The following is a 16,583-nucleotide window of genomic DNA, read 5'->3' on the forward strand; positions in this document are numbered from 1 at the left end:
AGACTAAAGCATTCACTTCCACAACCACTTCTGCTGTGATGACATGATGAGCCTGTTCAGGATGAGCATCGTCTTCCAGTGACTCGTGCTTCTGAAGGAATTGTTTGTGCCATTCCACAACACTTGAACGACTCAAACTGTACTCAGTCGATACATTTCCGGCCTCCAACTCCCTCCGCCACCAAAAATCGAATCACTCCTCGCTATTCCTGCTTACTTGCCTGCATGTTCGGTAGTGGACGAAAACTTGCGTGACCACCCTTCTCTCCAGTGTGAAACCACACTGGCTGTATACAACACCAAAAGGTGTGCATGTGTCAGTCTCTCTACCAATAGATGTCGTCACCATACCCACACTTACGTGGTGCCACCTTACGTGTACGGCAAAGGTAGACACTGACCAGGTTTCATTTGAATGAACATCATAAATGTACAATACAATGTTTGTATAATAATTAGTGGTAATGAATTTCATCAGTTGTTAATAAGTCACAACTGTGTAACAGCAAGTAAAAACTCAAAAAATTGAAATTGTTATCTGTGTACAAGGTAATCGAGCTATTTTCCGATATGCCACGACCACGTATTGTATATCAAAACACGCATTTTTGAGACATCTTTCCTTTATGTTCACCCGGAAAAAATCAAAAATTGATGAACAAGGTGAATTAAACCATGAACTGAAGTATGGCGAATGGTGTTGGAATCTAATATGTGGGGTTGTGTGTTTTTCTTCTGTAGCCAATGGCAGTTTAATTAGATCAAGTAGACTTCAAGCTACGAACACACTAAGCTTGACACATGTTTTCGAAACATGTTTATGGCTATTTTATGTGGACATCATTTGGAAACATCTTTCAAAACATGGAAACTCAGTGTCCGTACAGATCAAAGGAAACAATGTTTCAGCCAGCTACCACATGTCACTACTAAATGGTGCAATCATATGTTTGTATGCTGTATTTTGTTATCTGTCATATTGAGTTGTTACATGTTTTGTTTTCTCTTGCTGTATTAAGTTTTTCAAAAAATTATTGCAGTATGCGAGGCAGCAGATCGTCAAGCTGTTATCGTTGTACCACGCTGACAGCTGCTTGTGGAATATATGAAGTAAGGAGTACAAGAACAGCAATAAAACAAAATGCTCTACAGAAAACTGCTGCTATATTTGGTAGAATACTGAGAAAGACTGTAGAAAAGAAAGTAAGGTCATTTGTCGTAGCTTGCTTCAAAATGTGAAATAATCTGCTGGTCCATAGGCTGGAGTAATTGAGTGGTGTTAGGAGGCAGAATCTTGATGAACTGAAATTCTTGAAGGAGGTGGTCTTGTAGACCTGGAAAACGGGCAGGAGCATTGTCCATAACAAGCAAGGCATTGAAGGGCAGATTCATTTTGAAGCAAATAGTTTTTCACCAAAGGACCAAACACTTCACTGATGCAATCACAAGAAGATCATGCATCACACAAGCCTCGTTGTTGGACCTCCACATCACATTTAAGCTGTTCTTCAGTATTTTACACTTCTTGAAGGTTCATAGAGTTTTTGAATGGTAAACAAGCAGTTTAATTTTCAAACTGCTGCTTGCATTGGCACAGAACAGCAGTGCGAGGCAGCCCTTCAATGGCTTTGGACCGAACAATGCATTTCCTCTGCTGTTATAAAGGTACACTTCAGCATGTCTTGCGGCAGATGATCCTCGGAACCCCCAAGCAACTTGAAGTTGCTGATGAAGTTTCTATTGTTTATTACGTGAACTGTGTATTAAGGGAGATGCTCATTAAATGAGGTTCCACTGTAGTAGGTTTAAAACCAATTACTTAATTCTTTGATAAACGCAACCTTATTCTGTAAAACTACGAAACACTGACAGATGCTTTAGGCCTTCGGGTCAAAAGACACACTAAATAAATAAAAAAAGGATGAACGACGGCACTGTCTTTCATTTTGTTTGCACAAACCTTCCTGTATTAACACCCTGCCGTCCGGCGACACCACAAAGTGTCATGAGCGAAATAGTGGTCAACGGCCAGCGACACCACAGTGGTGTCGTGTACATGGTATTGCTCAGTGGCCGGGGACACCACAGTGGTGTCGACAGCACAGTATTGCGCAGCAGCTGGCGACAGCACTTCGGTATCTTTCGCATTCTGTTGGTGTTTTGTTTAGGTAACAGTAAGTTACACACTTCAACAAATTTTTTGTTTTTATAAGTACTTGTGCCCTTTCATCATGGCAGACGAAAGAGGTGATACGATTATTTACAATGAATGCGCGGAGCAAAACTTGGAGGTTTCCACTACATTGCATATGACTCCTCATGATCCAAAAGACAATGCAATTAAACAAATATATGAAACAAACAAATTCTGTAATTATTTACTTATGTATATCTTCGAAATTTCAAGAAAGTAGGGGAACGTAGTTGAGAACTTATGAGAACTAATGATGAGATTAGTAAAACTTATCAATTTATAATCTCCCGATAATGTCAAGAATGGCCGGCGGCAAGCCAAGTAATCTGAATTAGTGCTGCTGGTGCCAAGCGAATAAATTTGTACAAAACATGTGGGCAGCAAAGTGTTAATAATGCAGCAGCGCATACTACAGTTTCCTCATCTCTAGACATGACATGGCTGACAATATGAATACAGTACAACAAATAGCAGTGCAGGTAATGTGAATTTACTGAGAAATGTTAGCTGCCTGTGCGAACAGAAGCAGGGACCAGAAACAAACTCGGAAACAGATGCAAAACACTGTAGAAAATAATGTTTCCAATAGGAACATGTTTCCAATGGCAGTGTGTATACGGCTTAACACTACTTTTTGCAGTGATGATAGTGGGCTTTAGACTATTGACTTTCGCGAGTTCTTGTAAATGACCCCTGTGTAAACTGTTTGCATTTCACTGATTCATTTCTTTCGTAGTGGGTGACATACGGTTCATCCACGGTAAGTTGACAATTGAGGCAGCTGCTGTTGGGAACAGCTGTGCCCCTGCATTAAGGCTCCGAGGGGAGACGAGGGACGAGGGGAAGACAACATCGGCTGCTTGCAGCAGTGCTGGCACCACTGTCCACATTTTGTGCTGATCATGAAATCGGACGCGTCACTCGTGGAAGTACTGTCCACCTACGTGACACTTCCATGGGATGGGAAATCACCTAATTTGTTGATGTATTCAAGCTGGAGAGTTTTACCTACAACTTACGTAGTATTTATTTATCGCAAATAATGAAAAATGAAAGTAAAGAATGCACAACTTACAACACTATGAATCTAATGTCAAAAAACAATTTTTGAAATTTGCTCTTTGCATTTATTAAATACAGCACAGCAGTGATGTTGACTCAGAATGACGTTCACTAAAGACTGAAGATCACTGCCATTTGTGTTCAAGATCATCATCATCATCATCATCATCATCAGTCATCATCATAGCTTGAGTGTGTCATACTGATGATAATGTAATCTATGACCATTTCCACTGTTCCAGCTCGTGTCCAATACTCTTGCTGCAGCTGCTGCACATTCCTGCAGTAACCTTGCCAGTCCTGTGCAGTAACTGAAAGAAACGCAGCATTAATAAGATCTTTCCTTTGACATGTCACTATGAGGTGATTCAGGAATTCCCACTTAATTCCTGGAATCAGTCGACCTTCTGCCGCCTCAAACACATGACGTTTTAACAATAAGTGTGAGAGAGAGAGCCTATTTACTGCGCAATACATGTACGTGTGTGCAGGATGGACACTGGTCATGGGAGGACAGAAGTTGCGCCAGACGAGCAATGCCAACAAGTGTTTGCCACCTGCGCCATAGAACCTGTTTGGAGGGTGCAAGAAGTAACTACGTATTACTCCTTGGTGGTCGAATAATTGTAACTGTTCTAGACAATTGAAACATGATGTGTCCAGAGACTCTTAATTCTTGGTGTTAGGCTTGCTAGAAGCAAGACCTGTTTTTGGATTTCTGGTGGTTATTAAACCCATCACATTGTAATTATAGTTAATAGTATCCGATGGTTATTGACATAGATGACTTCCAAGAGTTTGTATGCTTATATGAAACTTGTGGAAATGAAAATATACCTGAACTGAATGCTAGCCAGCATTATTTCTTTGGAGAAGGAGTTGTGGAGATTGACGCAGCTGCATATCCATAGAAGAGGGTTGGCTAAACGTTTCAAGTAATTCAACTGTAAGAGATGTGTGAATTTTGCAATCCAGTTTTGCAGCACTTCTCTTGTCGCCGAAACCATTAGAACATGTCACCAGTGAAATTGTTCTCCCTGAAATAGTGTTTTATTTTGACCCATGCCAGTTGTATCGGATTTAGATTGATCACTATAGGGCGGTAACCAGACTATTTTGTGGCCTCTGCTCTCAGCGATTTTATGAACAAACACACACTTTCATGTCTGGTCTGTTTTCTTCTATTTTAGGAATAGTTAAGCCTTCCTCATTGAGTTGTTCCAGTTTATTTGCTTGTCTCGCAACCACTCTAACAATGTAATCCTGAAATCATATTTATCAGGCATTCTGTCGAACTTCCTGCTGTGATATGGCGCGTTATCCATACAATTACAAAATTGGGTGGAATATAGGAACCAACATAACTGCTAACACCCCCTCCCCCTCCATCGACGTCCAGTAGTTTTGTCAACTTCAAGAAATTCACAAGTTAGTGCAAACAGTTCTTGCATGAAACTTCCAGACAAACTAAAACTGTGTGCCAGACAGGGTTCCCGGGTTCAATTCACTGTCTGGCACACAGTTTTAATTTATCACGAAGTTTGAAAATGGCATACGCTCTGATGTAGGGTGATAATTCATTCTAGCTTTTTGTATCTTGCTGCACATACTTGCCAGATTTGTCATTTTGTGGAAGTTTTTCTTAAACTTACAGAAGCTGTGTGTGTTCAGTACCAATGCAAAAAGGTCAGTGTCAAAAACGAAAATGGCACGAAGAAAGATGGGCCGACAGAAATGTACCACTGGAACTTCCCAATACATGTAGTTGGCACCTCCACTCAGGGAATTGCGAAACGACTTTACTAACCTTCTCTCTCTCTCTCTCTCTCTCTCTCTCTCTCTCTCTCTCTCTCTCTCTCTCTCTCTCTCTCTTACCAGAAGGGAAAGGAAAATGGCAGTACATAAGTCTTTAAACATTAATGCTTTACATTTTTGATAATAGTAGTAAATACTGCTTGCAAATATCTAAGAGTAATTAAAAGGCAGTCTCTCAGTGAGATACCACACCAAATTTTTGTTTCCTGTTATCGAATATTTGGTTATACAACATTAGAGGAGGAAAGTTGCTATTCACCATATAGCGGAGATGCTGAGTCGCAATAGGCACAACAAAAAGATTTAACACAATTTTTGTTGTGGCTTTCATGACTCAGCATTTCTGTTACATGGCGAGTAGCAACTTTCCTTCTGTAATATTGTTACATTCCATCCTGCATTTTCCATTGTTTGATTATACAATATTGTCAAGTAGAAGAAGGTGTAATTAGATGAATGACGAACACTAACTTCACTTAACAAAGATTTATTCAGCACTTGCACATACAAGAGTGCGGGGCGAACTGCCTCCGGACAGAACACATAGAGTATATATACAGCTACAGAACATTCCAGTACAATGATTCTTGACATTTGTGGACACTTCTAAAATGTACTCAAACTGAATATAGAAATTAAAATTGTACAGTCCAGGTGAGTTTTGAACTCACGACCCTCCATGCAACAGTTTAGTATCATAATCACTACACCACAGAGCTACTCAGCTTCTTCTGTGACATTGCTCCCTCCTTAAGAGAACAGCATCTCGGTGTTACGTCTTCCTAGTCCGGGAACGAGTCATCGGTCCCGCATACTCCGACTCCTGACGACTGATTTTCACCCTAGTGGAGATCTCCTTAGAACTTCTTTTGCCGCTACACTCTTTGTCACCTTTCTGCTTGTTGCCTATCACTGGAGCTTCGAATTTACCCTGGGTTGCAGGATCCTTATAGGGCTTCGTTCGAAAGGCGTGGACCATATCTCTGATCTTTCGTCGTCTTGTGTCAGAGTCGAAATTTTCAATTTCATGCATGTAACATCAGACAAGTGTCTTACAGCCTTATAAGGTCCAAAGTAGTGCCTGATGAGCTTCTCAGAGAGACCAACATTTTGAACAGGAGTGAAGATCCAGACGAGGTCACCAGGCTGGTAGGTGACTAGTGTCATACCTTCGGCGATAGTTTTCTTGAGCCTGTAGCATATGAAGTCGAGCTAACTGCCAAGCTTCCTCAGCTCTGGTTAACACCTGGCTAATGTAGTCGCCGTCCACATCATGAGGATGTAACGGGAGCACTGTTTCCATCATCATAGTCACCTCACGCCCACGCACCAGGAAAAATGGCGTAAATCCTGTGGTGTCTTCTTTGGTGGTGTTGTAGGCAAACGTCACGCAAGGTAGCACCTCATCCCAGTTGCTCAGCTTGACACTAACAAACTTTGATAGCATGTCGCCCAAGGTCTTATTACGGCGTTCAGTAAGCCCGTTAGTTTGCGGATGGTAGGCAGCAGTCATGTGATGAGTAATGTTGCACCGACGGTTTATCTCTGTCACAAGGCACGATTGAAAAACTTTCCCTCGAGCCGGAATTAATGACCTCGGGGCACCATGCTTTAATACCATGTCTTCCACGATGAATTTGGCTACCTCGGATGCTTCTGTTTTCACGGCTTTTGTAATGGCATAGTGTGTCAGATAATGAGTGCAAACAATAATCCACCTATTGCCACTAGCAGACGTTGGAAAACGTCCGAGGAGGTCAATCCCAACACGCTGGAAGGGCATTTTGGCTGGTGGAAATGGTGCGAGTTGGCCAGGTGGTTTCTGAGGAGCTGCCTTTCTCCTCTGGCACTCTCAACAGTGCAACACATAGTGACGGACACTTCTAAATAAATCTGGTCAGAAAAATCTCTATTGTATGTCTTAATAAATACTAGATGCCCGACCTCAGGTGTGTCATGGAATTTCTGTAGAACATCTAAACCCATGTGTTCAGGAATCACTGGTAGCCGCCTACTTCCAATCAGATCAAAGTTTTGCTTGCAAAGTAATTCATTAACTACCTTAAATTGTCCTTTCACATCCTCTGAGCGATTTAAGGCAAGCATAATTTGAGATATCTTGGCGTCGTCCTCCTCCTCAGCAGAGAGATCCTGGAGTACAGTGAGACAGTCACTATCTTCATCAAAGTCTTGATCGTATTGCACAGGGCTTCTTGAGAGACAGTCGGCATCTTGGTGTTTTCTTCCACTTTTGTACACTATGGTAATGTCATACTCTCGAAGACGTAATACGCACCTGGCGAGTCGTCCTGTTGGATCCTTAAGATCTGTCAACCAACAAAGTGAATGATGGTCTGTAACAACTTGAATGGCCTTCCCTAGAGATTCTGTCGAAATCTACACATGGCCCAGATCACAGCAAGACATTCTCTTTCTGTAGTTGAGTAGTTTCTCTTGATTTTGTAAGTGGCCTAGAAGCATAGGCTATAACCTTCTCTTTTCCATCTGAAATGTGCACCAGAACAGCACCGATCCCATACCCACTGGCATCTGTGTGTAGTTCTGTAGGTGCTCTCTCATCATACAGACCATGTACAGGGTCAGTCAACAGAGCCTTTCACAGCACATCGAAAGAATCTTGTTGAGCACCACCCCAGATACATTTAGCATCAGCTTTTAACAAGTCTTGGAGTGGCCTGGCTTTGATACAAAAGTCTTTGATAAAACGACGGTAATAAGAACATAATCCGAGGAAGCATCTCACATCTCTAATACTTTTACGATCTCACCTTTTCTGGGTCTGGCTGCACACCTTCATGAGACACAAGGTGACCAAGTATTTTGATTTCTTTTGCTCCAAAGAGACTTTCTTGGATTAAGTTTCAGTCCGCCTTGTTGGGGACACTTAAGAATGGCCCTCAGTCTTTTTAAATGTTCATCAAATATCTCTGAGAACACTATAATGTCATCTAAATAACAGAGACACATTGTCCACTTCAGGTACCTTAGAAGATTATCCATTCAAAAGTTGCCGGTGCATTACACAAACCAAACGCCATTAACTTAATTCATACAGGCCCTCAGGGGTGATGAACGCAGTTTTCTCAAGATCGACCTCATCTACTTCGATTTGCCATTATCCCGAGTACATGTCCATGGTTGAGAAAAATTAGCCCCCTTCAGACAATCTAATGTATCGTCAATTCGTGGAAGAGGGTAAACATCCCTCTTAGGTATCTTATTTAGCTTTCTGTAAGTAACACAAAAGTGCCAACTACCATCCTTCTTCCTGGCGAGGACCACTGGTGACGACCATGGGCTCAGCAAAGGTTGAATGATGTCATTCTTTATCTTTTTCTCTACCTCGTCACGAATTATTCGACATTCCGTTGCTGACACATGGTATGCTCTCTGGCTTATTGGTCTCCAGTGCTAATCTGGTGCTTCACAGTCGATTTGTCTAATTTGCTCTTCACCTGTGTATTGAAGCATTCAGAGAACTCTTGAAGAATGGCAAATAGCTTCTTCTGTTGTTCCTTAGTGAGATCTGGTGATAGTCGAGCTAGATCTTGCCTCGTAGTGGTAGTGCTGATTTCGCCCACAGACTCGGCATGGGAGGTTTCTATGACACTCAGATGTTCTTCAATTAACGGCTTAGTGTTTACCACGCACATGCGTCTAGGAAGGATCTGCGGTTCTCGGTGACAGTTATCTATCCACAATTCACCGAATCCGTTCTTAAACGAGATGACAGAGGCTGGGATGACCAAGTTGTTCTTCAGTGGTTTGCTTCTCTTACATTCCACTACAAGATGATTGGGTTGATGCATGGCATGACAAATGACATTTACCTTTCCAGTGCTGACTGCAGGAATGATCACTTCATCCAGCACACATAGTCTTCGCACACTCAAATGCGCATCTTCCTGTCCACAGTATCTCATCTCGTCTAGCATAATCTTCGAGCGACCACTATCTATAATTGCCTGAGAAGCTTTCAAAAAGTCCCATCTGAGAATGATGTCATGACTACACTCTTGTAAGACAATGAATTCTAAGGGCTGTGTATGGCCACTTACACCCACACGAATGGCACATCTTCCTGTAGGTTTTACATATTTCCCATCAGCCACCTTCAGCAGAAATGTTTTGCTGTCGACAAATACGGCTTTCTGCAACTGGCAATGGTACATCTCCAAAATGACTGAATATGATGCTCCAGAGTCCACAAGAGCTTGGGCTGGTCAGCCATCCATGAGGATATCGACATAGTTTCCTATACTTTTTGTAGTGATCGATGGCGGAGGATTTTTCTCCTCAGCAGCCTCACCTCCAAGGAAGCTCGCACCCTTTAGTTCTCCAGGTTGCGGTGGCTAGGTGATCGGCTCGAGCTACTAAACGGCCGTGGAGACCTTGATCGGCGAGTTGGGGAGCATCCTCTCCAGCAGCTAGCATGCGGCGATGTTGACCTACATCGTCCTGCAACCACATCTTCTTGTTCATCTTCGTCGTCCCAGAGTTGGCGTCAGCTAAGATCAGTCTGCTGTCTTCCGGCATGGGCATCATCAAATATCCACCACCTTTCTCGACAACAGCGCACCACAAGTCCTGGTCAAGTGCACCACATGTCCCAGTCGTGCACAGTGGAAACATACTGGTTGTTCATCATGGGTCCTCCAGACATTGGTCTTCCTTGGTGCCCAAACAGGTTCCTCATGCGGCACTGTAGGAACGTAATTCCGCCTGGGTCTTGACTTTTTCACTGTTTTAAAGGGAAATGAAGGACGACAGATTGGGTTCAATGTCTGTTCCACTTCCTCCATTATGATCTTTTGAAGCATCTCGGTTTTTTGCTCATCGTGCAATCCAAGTGACTTCTGAACTTCCTTTCTCACTATCTGATGAAGAACACTAGTGAAATCAGTTGCTTCCTCCATCACGGACATCGATAAGATGTTTGGAAGCTGTTCAAACTTCTTGCGTGTAATTTTTTTTTGCATTGTCTCGATATACTGGCACCGTTTTATGAAGTCATCTACTGTTGAAACCTCCTTCAGGAGTAGGGCTTGACACATTTCCTCAACAACACCCTTCATGAGATGTGCAACCTTATCTTCCTCCTTCGTTCTAGGATCCACTATTTTACACAGCTCCAACACGTTCTGAATGTAGGATGCTGTAGTTTCTCCTGGACACTGTGCCCTGCACTTTATCTTCAGCCTTGCACTTCTATCATTGCGTGTCGCCAAAATAGTTGCGCAGTTCCGCCTGGAATGCTTCCCAGTTTAAGAACTTCTCATCGTTGTTCTCATACCATTGCTTGGCAGTGCCCTCCAAGTACAAAAATACACTAGCTAAACACACGGTGTCATCCCATTTGTTAAATTTGGCTATATGCTCTTATAGCTGCAGCCACTTGTTTGGATCTTGGCCATCGTCACCGGAGAACCTGGAAGGATGTCTCATGTGGTGGCACACAATTTCTGTCATCGTAACGTCCTCTTCTTCTTCTGTCTCTGATGGATTGCAATCTGTTGCATATGGCTCGAACTCGGGTTTCTTGTTTATAGCATTTAGTCTCTTCTGCTTAACAGTACTCATTACATGCTGGAAGTAGTGCCTTATGCAACTGATTATCATTTTAGCATAATTTTATTTTATTGTACGCCAGTACAGCCATAAAAATTATAAGCAGGTCCGTGGACTTCCCATCATTATAGGACTAATAACAGTAAGATTCCATAATAGTGGATTCCAGTAGAAGATTCAGTTTTCATTTGTACGGACACGCCTACCTATGAGATAACACATGTAGAAGCACGTTTTGCCTCCTGATTTGAGCGAGCGCAGAACTACCTTTGTGATGTACGCGCCATGGCCTGATTTTCTGACAGGCCTCAGAAGCAGTAAACTTGAGTAAGATTTTGTTCTAACGTAAACACCTCAACAAGTGCTTACAGAAGTTATGTGCCAGTAAACACAAGCCTTTCATAATACTTCACATATATGGGCAGCTTGATGCTGGCAGCACTCTGAGACAAATGAATACCTTTCAAATGGTGCCGATTTTCTCTGCTTCTGGCAGCCAAGCCCAATCATCAAGTTATCGTGGCCAAACAGTATGTGCGCAGTACGTCGTTTCAAAGTAACAGTTCAGAGAAAGTACCATATCACAAATACATCAAAGCATCAACGGTGTAAAGCTTCAAGAGATTTTATGATAACTAACGCACAATACAAACTTCAGATGAATACGGTGTAGCGTAATGGATAACGTCATGGTTAGTTGAGTTAGAGGGTACAGATTCGTAACTCACTGCATGCCAACATTTTTTTCAACTTAGCATTGTTATCATATTCGTTATGATTGTAATACAATATGTTCTGTAATATTCAATGTTGTTAAGTTTTTCTGTCTGTTTAGAGAACAAAAGATGAAATAAATAGTAGCCTGTTTATTTCCAAATGTATGGCGATTGCCGAGTGTATGGTTAGGCAGAAACCTAAGAAAATGGCTTACATTCATGCGAATGAAATGAGCAGCAATAAAATTCATGTTGTTCCTTTCACAAATACTTAGCTGTTTATCTCTGAATATGTGGTGATTTCAGAGTGTGTTGTTAGGCAGGAACATAAGAGGACAGCTTAAATTGCTGCAAGTGAAATGATGAGCAATAACATCCATATTCTGCCTTGTCATAAATATTTTACGTGTTGGACAACCACAAACATATTCCTCTAAAGATTTCTTGGTACAACTGAGATTCTCCTGTCACTAAACCATCCTTAAAAATCGACTTTACGCTATAGCAGTCGACAAATCGATTGCCTCGATCCTGGTCGCCTTCACAGTCACGATTACGTCAGTTCCTGCAAAAAGCAGTGTGAAATGTACTCGATCCATCATCACTGGACGGTGAAGCTAAATGTTTCAAGTTGTGTTGGCAATGCCAATCACAGATTAAGTCAGCATTTCCTCTCTCACATCTCCCCTCTCCGCAATGGCATAAAATATTCCCTTGACTCCACCCTCACCCACAGTACAAACCATGTATCTTTTGTGCCACTTACAGCTAATTCAGTCACATCAAATGTCAATAGGAAGAAAACAAAATGAAGTCAAGTAAGAACACAGAACTGAGTAAATTTTACTAGGAAGAAACACAGAAACAGGGTATTTTTAGCATTGATCTTGTGGGTTTTTCAAAGGGGCTACAAATTTATGTTGTACAACTGTGGAAAACGTAAAATCAGAGAATGTAAAATCGAAGTTCGGCAATAGTACTGTACAAACACTATTACATACTGCAGTGTTGCAAACCCCAACTCACTTGTACATAGCAAAACAACTGCATGTGTGACATGAAAACTGTAGATGGTACAGTGAGAAAGATACCAAACAGCAGAGTGGGCCACCTTAGCTGCATGCTGTTGGAAATTTGTAAAACATAAACTGCGACAACAATTTCTGATCCCAAGTACAGTACCCAGGAAGTTCAGCTGGCAAATGCTATGATACATGCCACTTACAGCTCTTTACTGTTACCTTCCCTACTAAATAAGACTAACTCAATTACACATATATGGATTACTTTTAAGGTAGCTAATAGAAGGATGATATCGTCCAACACTGTACAGAAAAAAGTTTTATCAAGGTGACGAGCACATATATCATCAGACAAGAAAGGAATTGTTTGTAATAATGTATTAGGGGGCAGTTGCTCTTTTGAGCTTGAACCATATCCTTAGAAACTTTCATCAAAATCAGTCAACTCAGTGGACTGGAATGAAATTTTACTATGTACATTTTCTCATTTTCTTGCACTTAATCAGAAGGCAAAAAGGGTCTAGCTCCTCTGCAGTCTCACAAAAAAGGCCTTGAAGAAATGTTTCAAGTTGCACAAAACACGAATACAGGCATGTAAGCAATCAAATGGGCCAATTTTGCAGGCAGCTACCACTAAATTGGACATTATTGATAAGTATATAAATTTGCCATATCATTTCTTCTGTGGCAGATACTGAGCACAATAGTTTCTGATACAGCGTAGAAAAACATCTGCAATAAACTGTTTGTGCCCTGCCACTGAGGTGATGTGTTTTGATGCAATTTGGTATAGGATAGGGACACAGTTCGTCACAACAAATAATTCCCCTAATGTGCTCAGTCTCACTTCTTTTTTTGTCAAATCTCATTAAAAAGGAGACCATTCTGTCTACTGATGAGTTCCAGTCTACTTTAAACAATGATGTGGGTGGGAAACCTTGAGGTGAATGGATATACACCCATGTTTTTCCACATGAAACTGTGACAGCATAATTCTACTAAAATGCATCACTGATGTTTATGTTTAACCTCCCAGTAATGCTAGCTTAAGATCAAAGACCAGATGATGTTCTTGCCACCCTGAGAACAGTTTGGCAAGAAGAATGGTATTTGGTTACTAATGAACACATGGTCAACTTAATTAGAAGTAGATACTAAATCTAGTTATGTTTACCTGTATGGAGGCCCATTACATATCCAGCTCCAAAGCAATAATTACGAAGTAATTGGCATGCAAACAACATTGCAACTAAGGATATGCCCCACCAAAGGGGCTGCTTTTTATCCTCCACATATGCTAATATGAACTGCTGAACTACAGCCTGAAAGAAACAATGAGCTTGGAGTTAATAGCTTGAACTCAGAACTTATAGAATTTATTTAACTACTGCTACTGCTACTACTACTACTACTACTACTACTACTACTACAATAATAATAATAATAACAATAATAATACTGCAGGGTGATCATAGTTGAACTTTCATTGCTTGATACGGCCCCCATGAAAAATGAGTGATCATACGACAAAGAAATTTTTTTTTTTGGAAACATCTGTAAGGACATGCAGAAGATAAATAAGGAATAAACCATCAAAAGAGAGACAATTTAACTTCTACATGAGAGGGTAACATTTATTAACTGTGTCCCATGTTTACGTTGCAGGTTACAAACGTTGCTCAGTGTGATGACAATCTGCATCCACGACAGGCTGGAACCACACTAGAGATTGCTACATGAAACTACGCTTCGATACTTGTGAAGAGCAGCATCACTCTAGCTGTTGTTTTGATGAAACAGCTTTACGAGTGAAGTCCTGCGCCCCTTGTCCAGATTGAAGTTGACTGTCTGCAATTGTAATGCACACTGAAACCCCACATCGCCATGCCATTACTGGTGCCCAATGGCAAGTCATTACCCTAGTACTACTAACAATCCAATCCTGCTGCATAGTCTGAACATCATTCCTATCTTGTTTGGTAGAAATAGGATAAATATTTTTCTGTCTACACTGGCTCAAGTAGTGAAGGTTTAATTATAACCGCCCTGTAGCAATAATAATAATAATAATAATAATAATAATAATAATAAATTACCAAGAAAGAAAAAAAAAAAAAAACATGGAATCTCCGAATCCAATGCTGCGGGAGTTTCAGTTAGATCAATGTAATTTTAAAGAAATCATTAATATAAAAGTAGCCAGAAAAAGGGAATTTGATACTGATCATTACCTGACTAAAATTAAACTGAAACTTCTCTCCAATAAAAACCAAGAGAGACAGCAAAAATTAATTAAATATAATACAGACAGAAAAAAAAAGAAAAGAAATTATTCAGGTAGTCAACGGAGACGAAAATTTAATAGTCATGGGTGACTGGAATTCGAGAGTAGGAAAAGAGAGAGAAGGAAACACAGTGGCTGAATATGGATTGGGGGAGAGAAATGAAAGAGGAAGCCATCTGGTAGAATTTTGCACAGGGCATAACTTAATTATAGCTAAAACTTGGTTCAAGAATCATAAAAGAAGGCTGTATACATGGAAGAAGCCTGTAGATACTGACAGGTTTCACATAGACTATATAATGGTAAGACAGAGATTTAGGAACCAGATTTTAAATTGTAAGACATTTCCAGGGGCAGATGTGGACTCTGACCACAATCTATTGGTTATGAACTGTAGATTAAAACTGAAGAAACTGCAAAAAGGTGAGAAGTTAAGGAGATGGGACCTGGATAAATTGAAAGAACCAGAGGTTGTACAGAGTTTCAGGGAGAGCATAAGGAAAATATTGACAGGAATGGGGGAAAGAAATACAGTAGCTCTGAGGGATGAAGTAGTGAAGGCAGCAGAGGATCAAGTAGTAAAAAGACGAGGGCTAGTAGAAATCCTTGGGTAACAGAAGAAATATTGAATTTAATTGATGAAAGGAGAAAATATAAAAACACAGTAAATGAAGCAGTTAAAAGGGAATACAAACGTCTCAAAAACAACATCGACAGGAAGTGGAAAATAGCTAAGCAGGGATGGCTAGAGGACAAATGTAAGGATGTAGAGGCTTATCTCACGAGGGGTAAGATAGATACTGCCTACAGGAAAATTAAAGAGACCTTTGGAGAAAAGAGAGCCACTTGTATGAATATCAAGAGCTCCGATAACAACCCAGTTCTAAGCAAAGAAGGGAAAGCAGAAAGGTGGAAGGAGTATATAGAGGGTTTATACAAGGGCGATGTACTTGAGGACAATATTATGGAAATGGAAGAGGATGTACAAGAAGATGAAATGGGAGATACGATACTGCGTGAAGAGTTTGAGAGAGCATGAAAAACCCGAGTCGAAACAAGGCCCCGGGAGTAGACAACATTCCATTGCAACTACTGACGGCCTTGGGAGAGCCAGTCCTGACAAAACTCTACCATCTGGTGAGCAAGATGTATGAGACAGGCGAAATACCCTCAGACTTCAAGAAGAATATGATAATTCCAATTCCAAAGAAAGCAGGTGTTGACAGATGTGAAAATTACCGAACTATCAGTTTAATAAGCCACGGCTGCAAAATACTAACGCGTATTCTTTACAGACATATGGAAAAACTGGTAGAAGCCAACCTCGGCGAAGATCAGTTTGGATTCCGCAGAAATGTTGGAACATGTGATGCAATACTGACCCTACGACTTATCTTAGAAAATAGATTAAGGGAAGGCAAACCTACATTTCTAGCATTTGTAGACTTAGAGAAAGCTTTTGACAATGTTGACTGGAATACTCTCTTTCAAATTCTAAACGTGGCAGGGGTAAAATACAGGGAGCGAAAAGCTATTTACAATCTGTACAGAAACCAGATGGCAGTTATAAGAGTCGAGGGGCACGAACGGAAAGCAGTGGTTGGGAAGGGAGTGAGACAGGGATGTAGCCTATCCCCGATGTTATTCAATCTGTATATTGAGCAAGCAGTAAGGGACACAAAAGAAAAATTCGGAGTAGGTATTAAAGTTCAGGGAGAAGAAATAAAAACGTTGAGGTTTGCCGATGACATTGTAATTCTGTCAGAGACAGCAAAGGACTTGGAAGAGCAGTTGAACGGAATGGACAGTGTCTTGAAAGGAGGATATAAGATGAACATCAACAAAAGCAAAACGAGGATAATGGAATGTAGTCGAATGAAGTCGGGTGATGATGAGGGAAT

General features: G+C 41.0%; 1 protein-coding gene across 1 annotated transcript in view; it reads right to left on the minus strand.

The window, feature by feature from the left end:
• The window catches only part of LOC126412811 (ATP-binding cassette sub-family C member 5-like), a 276,750-nt gene that overhangs the window by 190,522 nt on the left and 69,645 nt on the right, over nt 1-16,583 (minus strand). Inside the window, exon 5 of the mRNA XM_050082599.1 lies at nt 13,573-13,720. Coding sequence (XP_049938556.1) covers nt 13,573-13,720 — 148 coding nt within the window. The remainder of the gene's footprint in view (nt 1-13,572; nt 13,721-16,583) is intronic.

This window comes from Schistocerca serialis, chromosome 1 (genome assembly GCF_023864345.2).
Source record: "Schistocerca serialis cubense isolate TAMUIC-IGC-003099 chromosome 1, iqSchSeri2.2, whole genome shotgun sequence".
Classification (NCBI taxonomy): Eukaryota; Metazoa; Arthropoda; class Insecta; order Orthoptera; family Acrididae; genus Schistocerca; species Schistocerca serialis.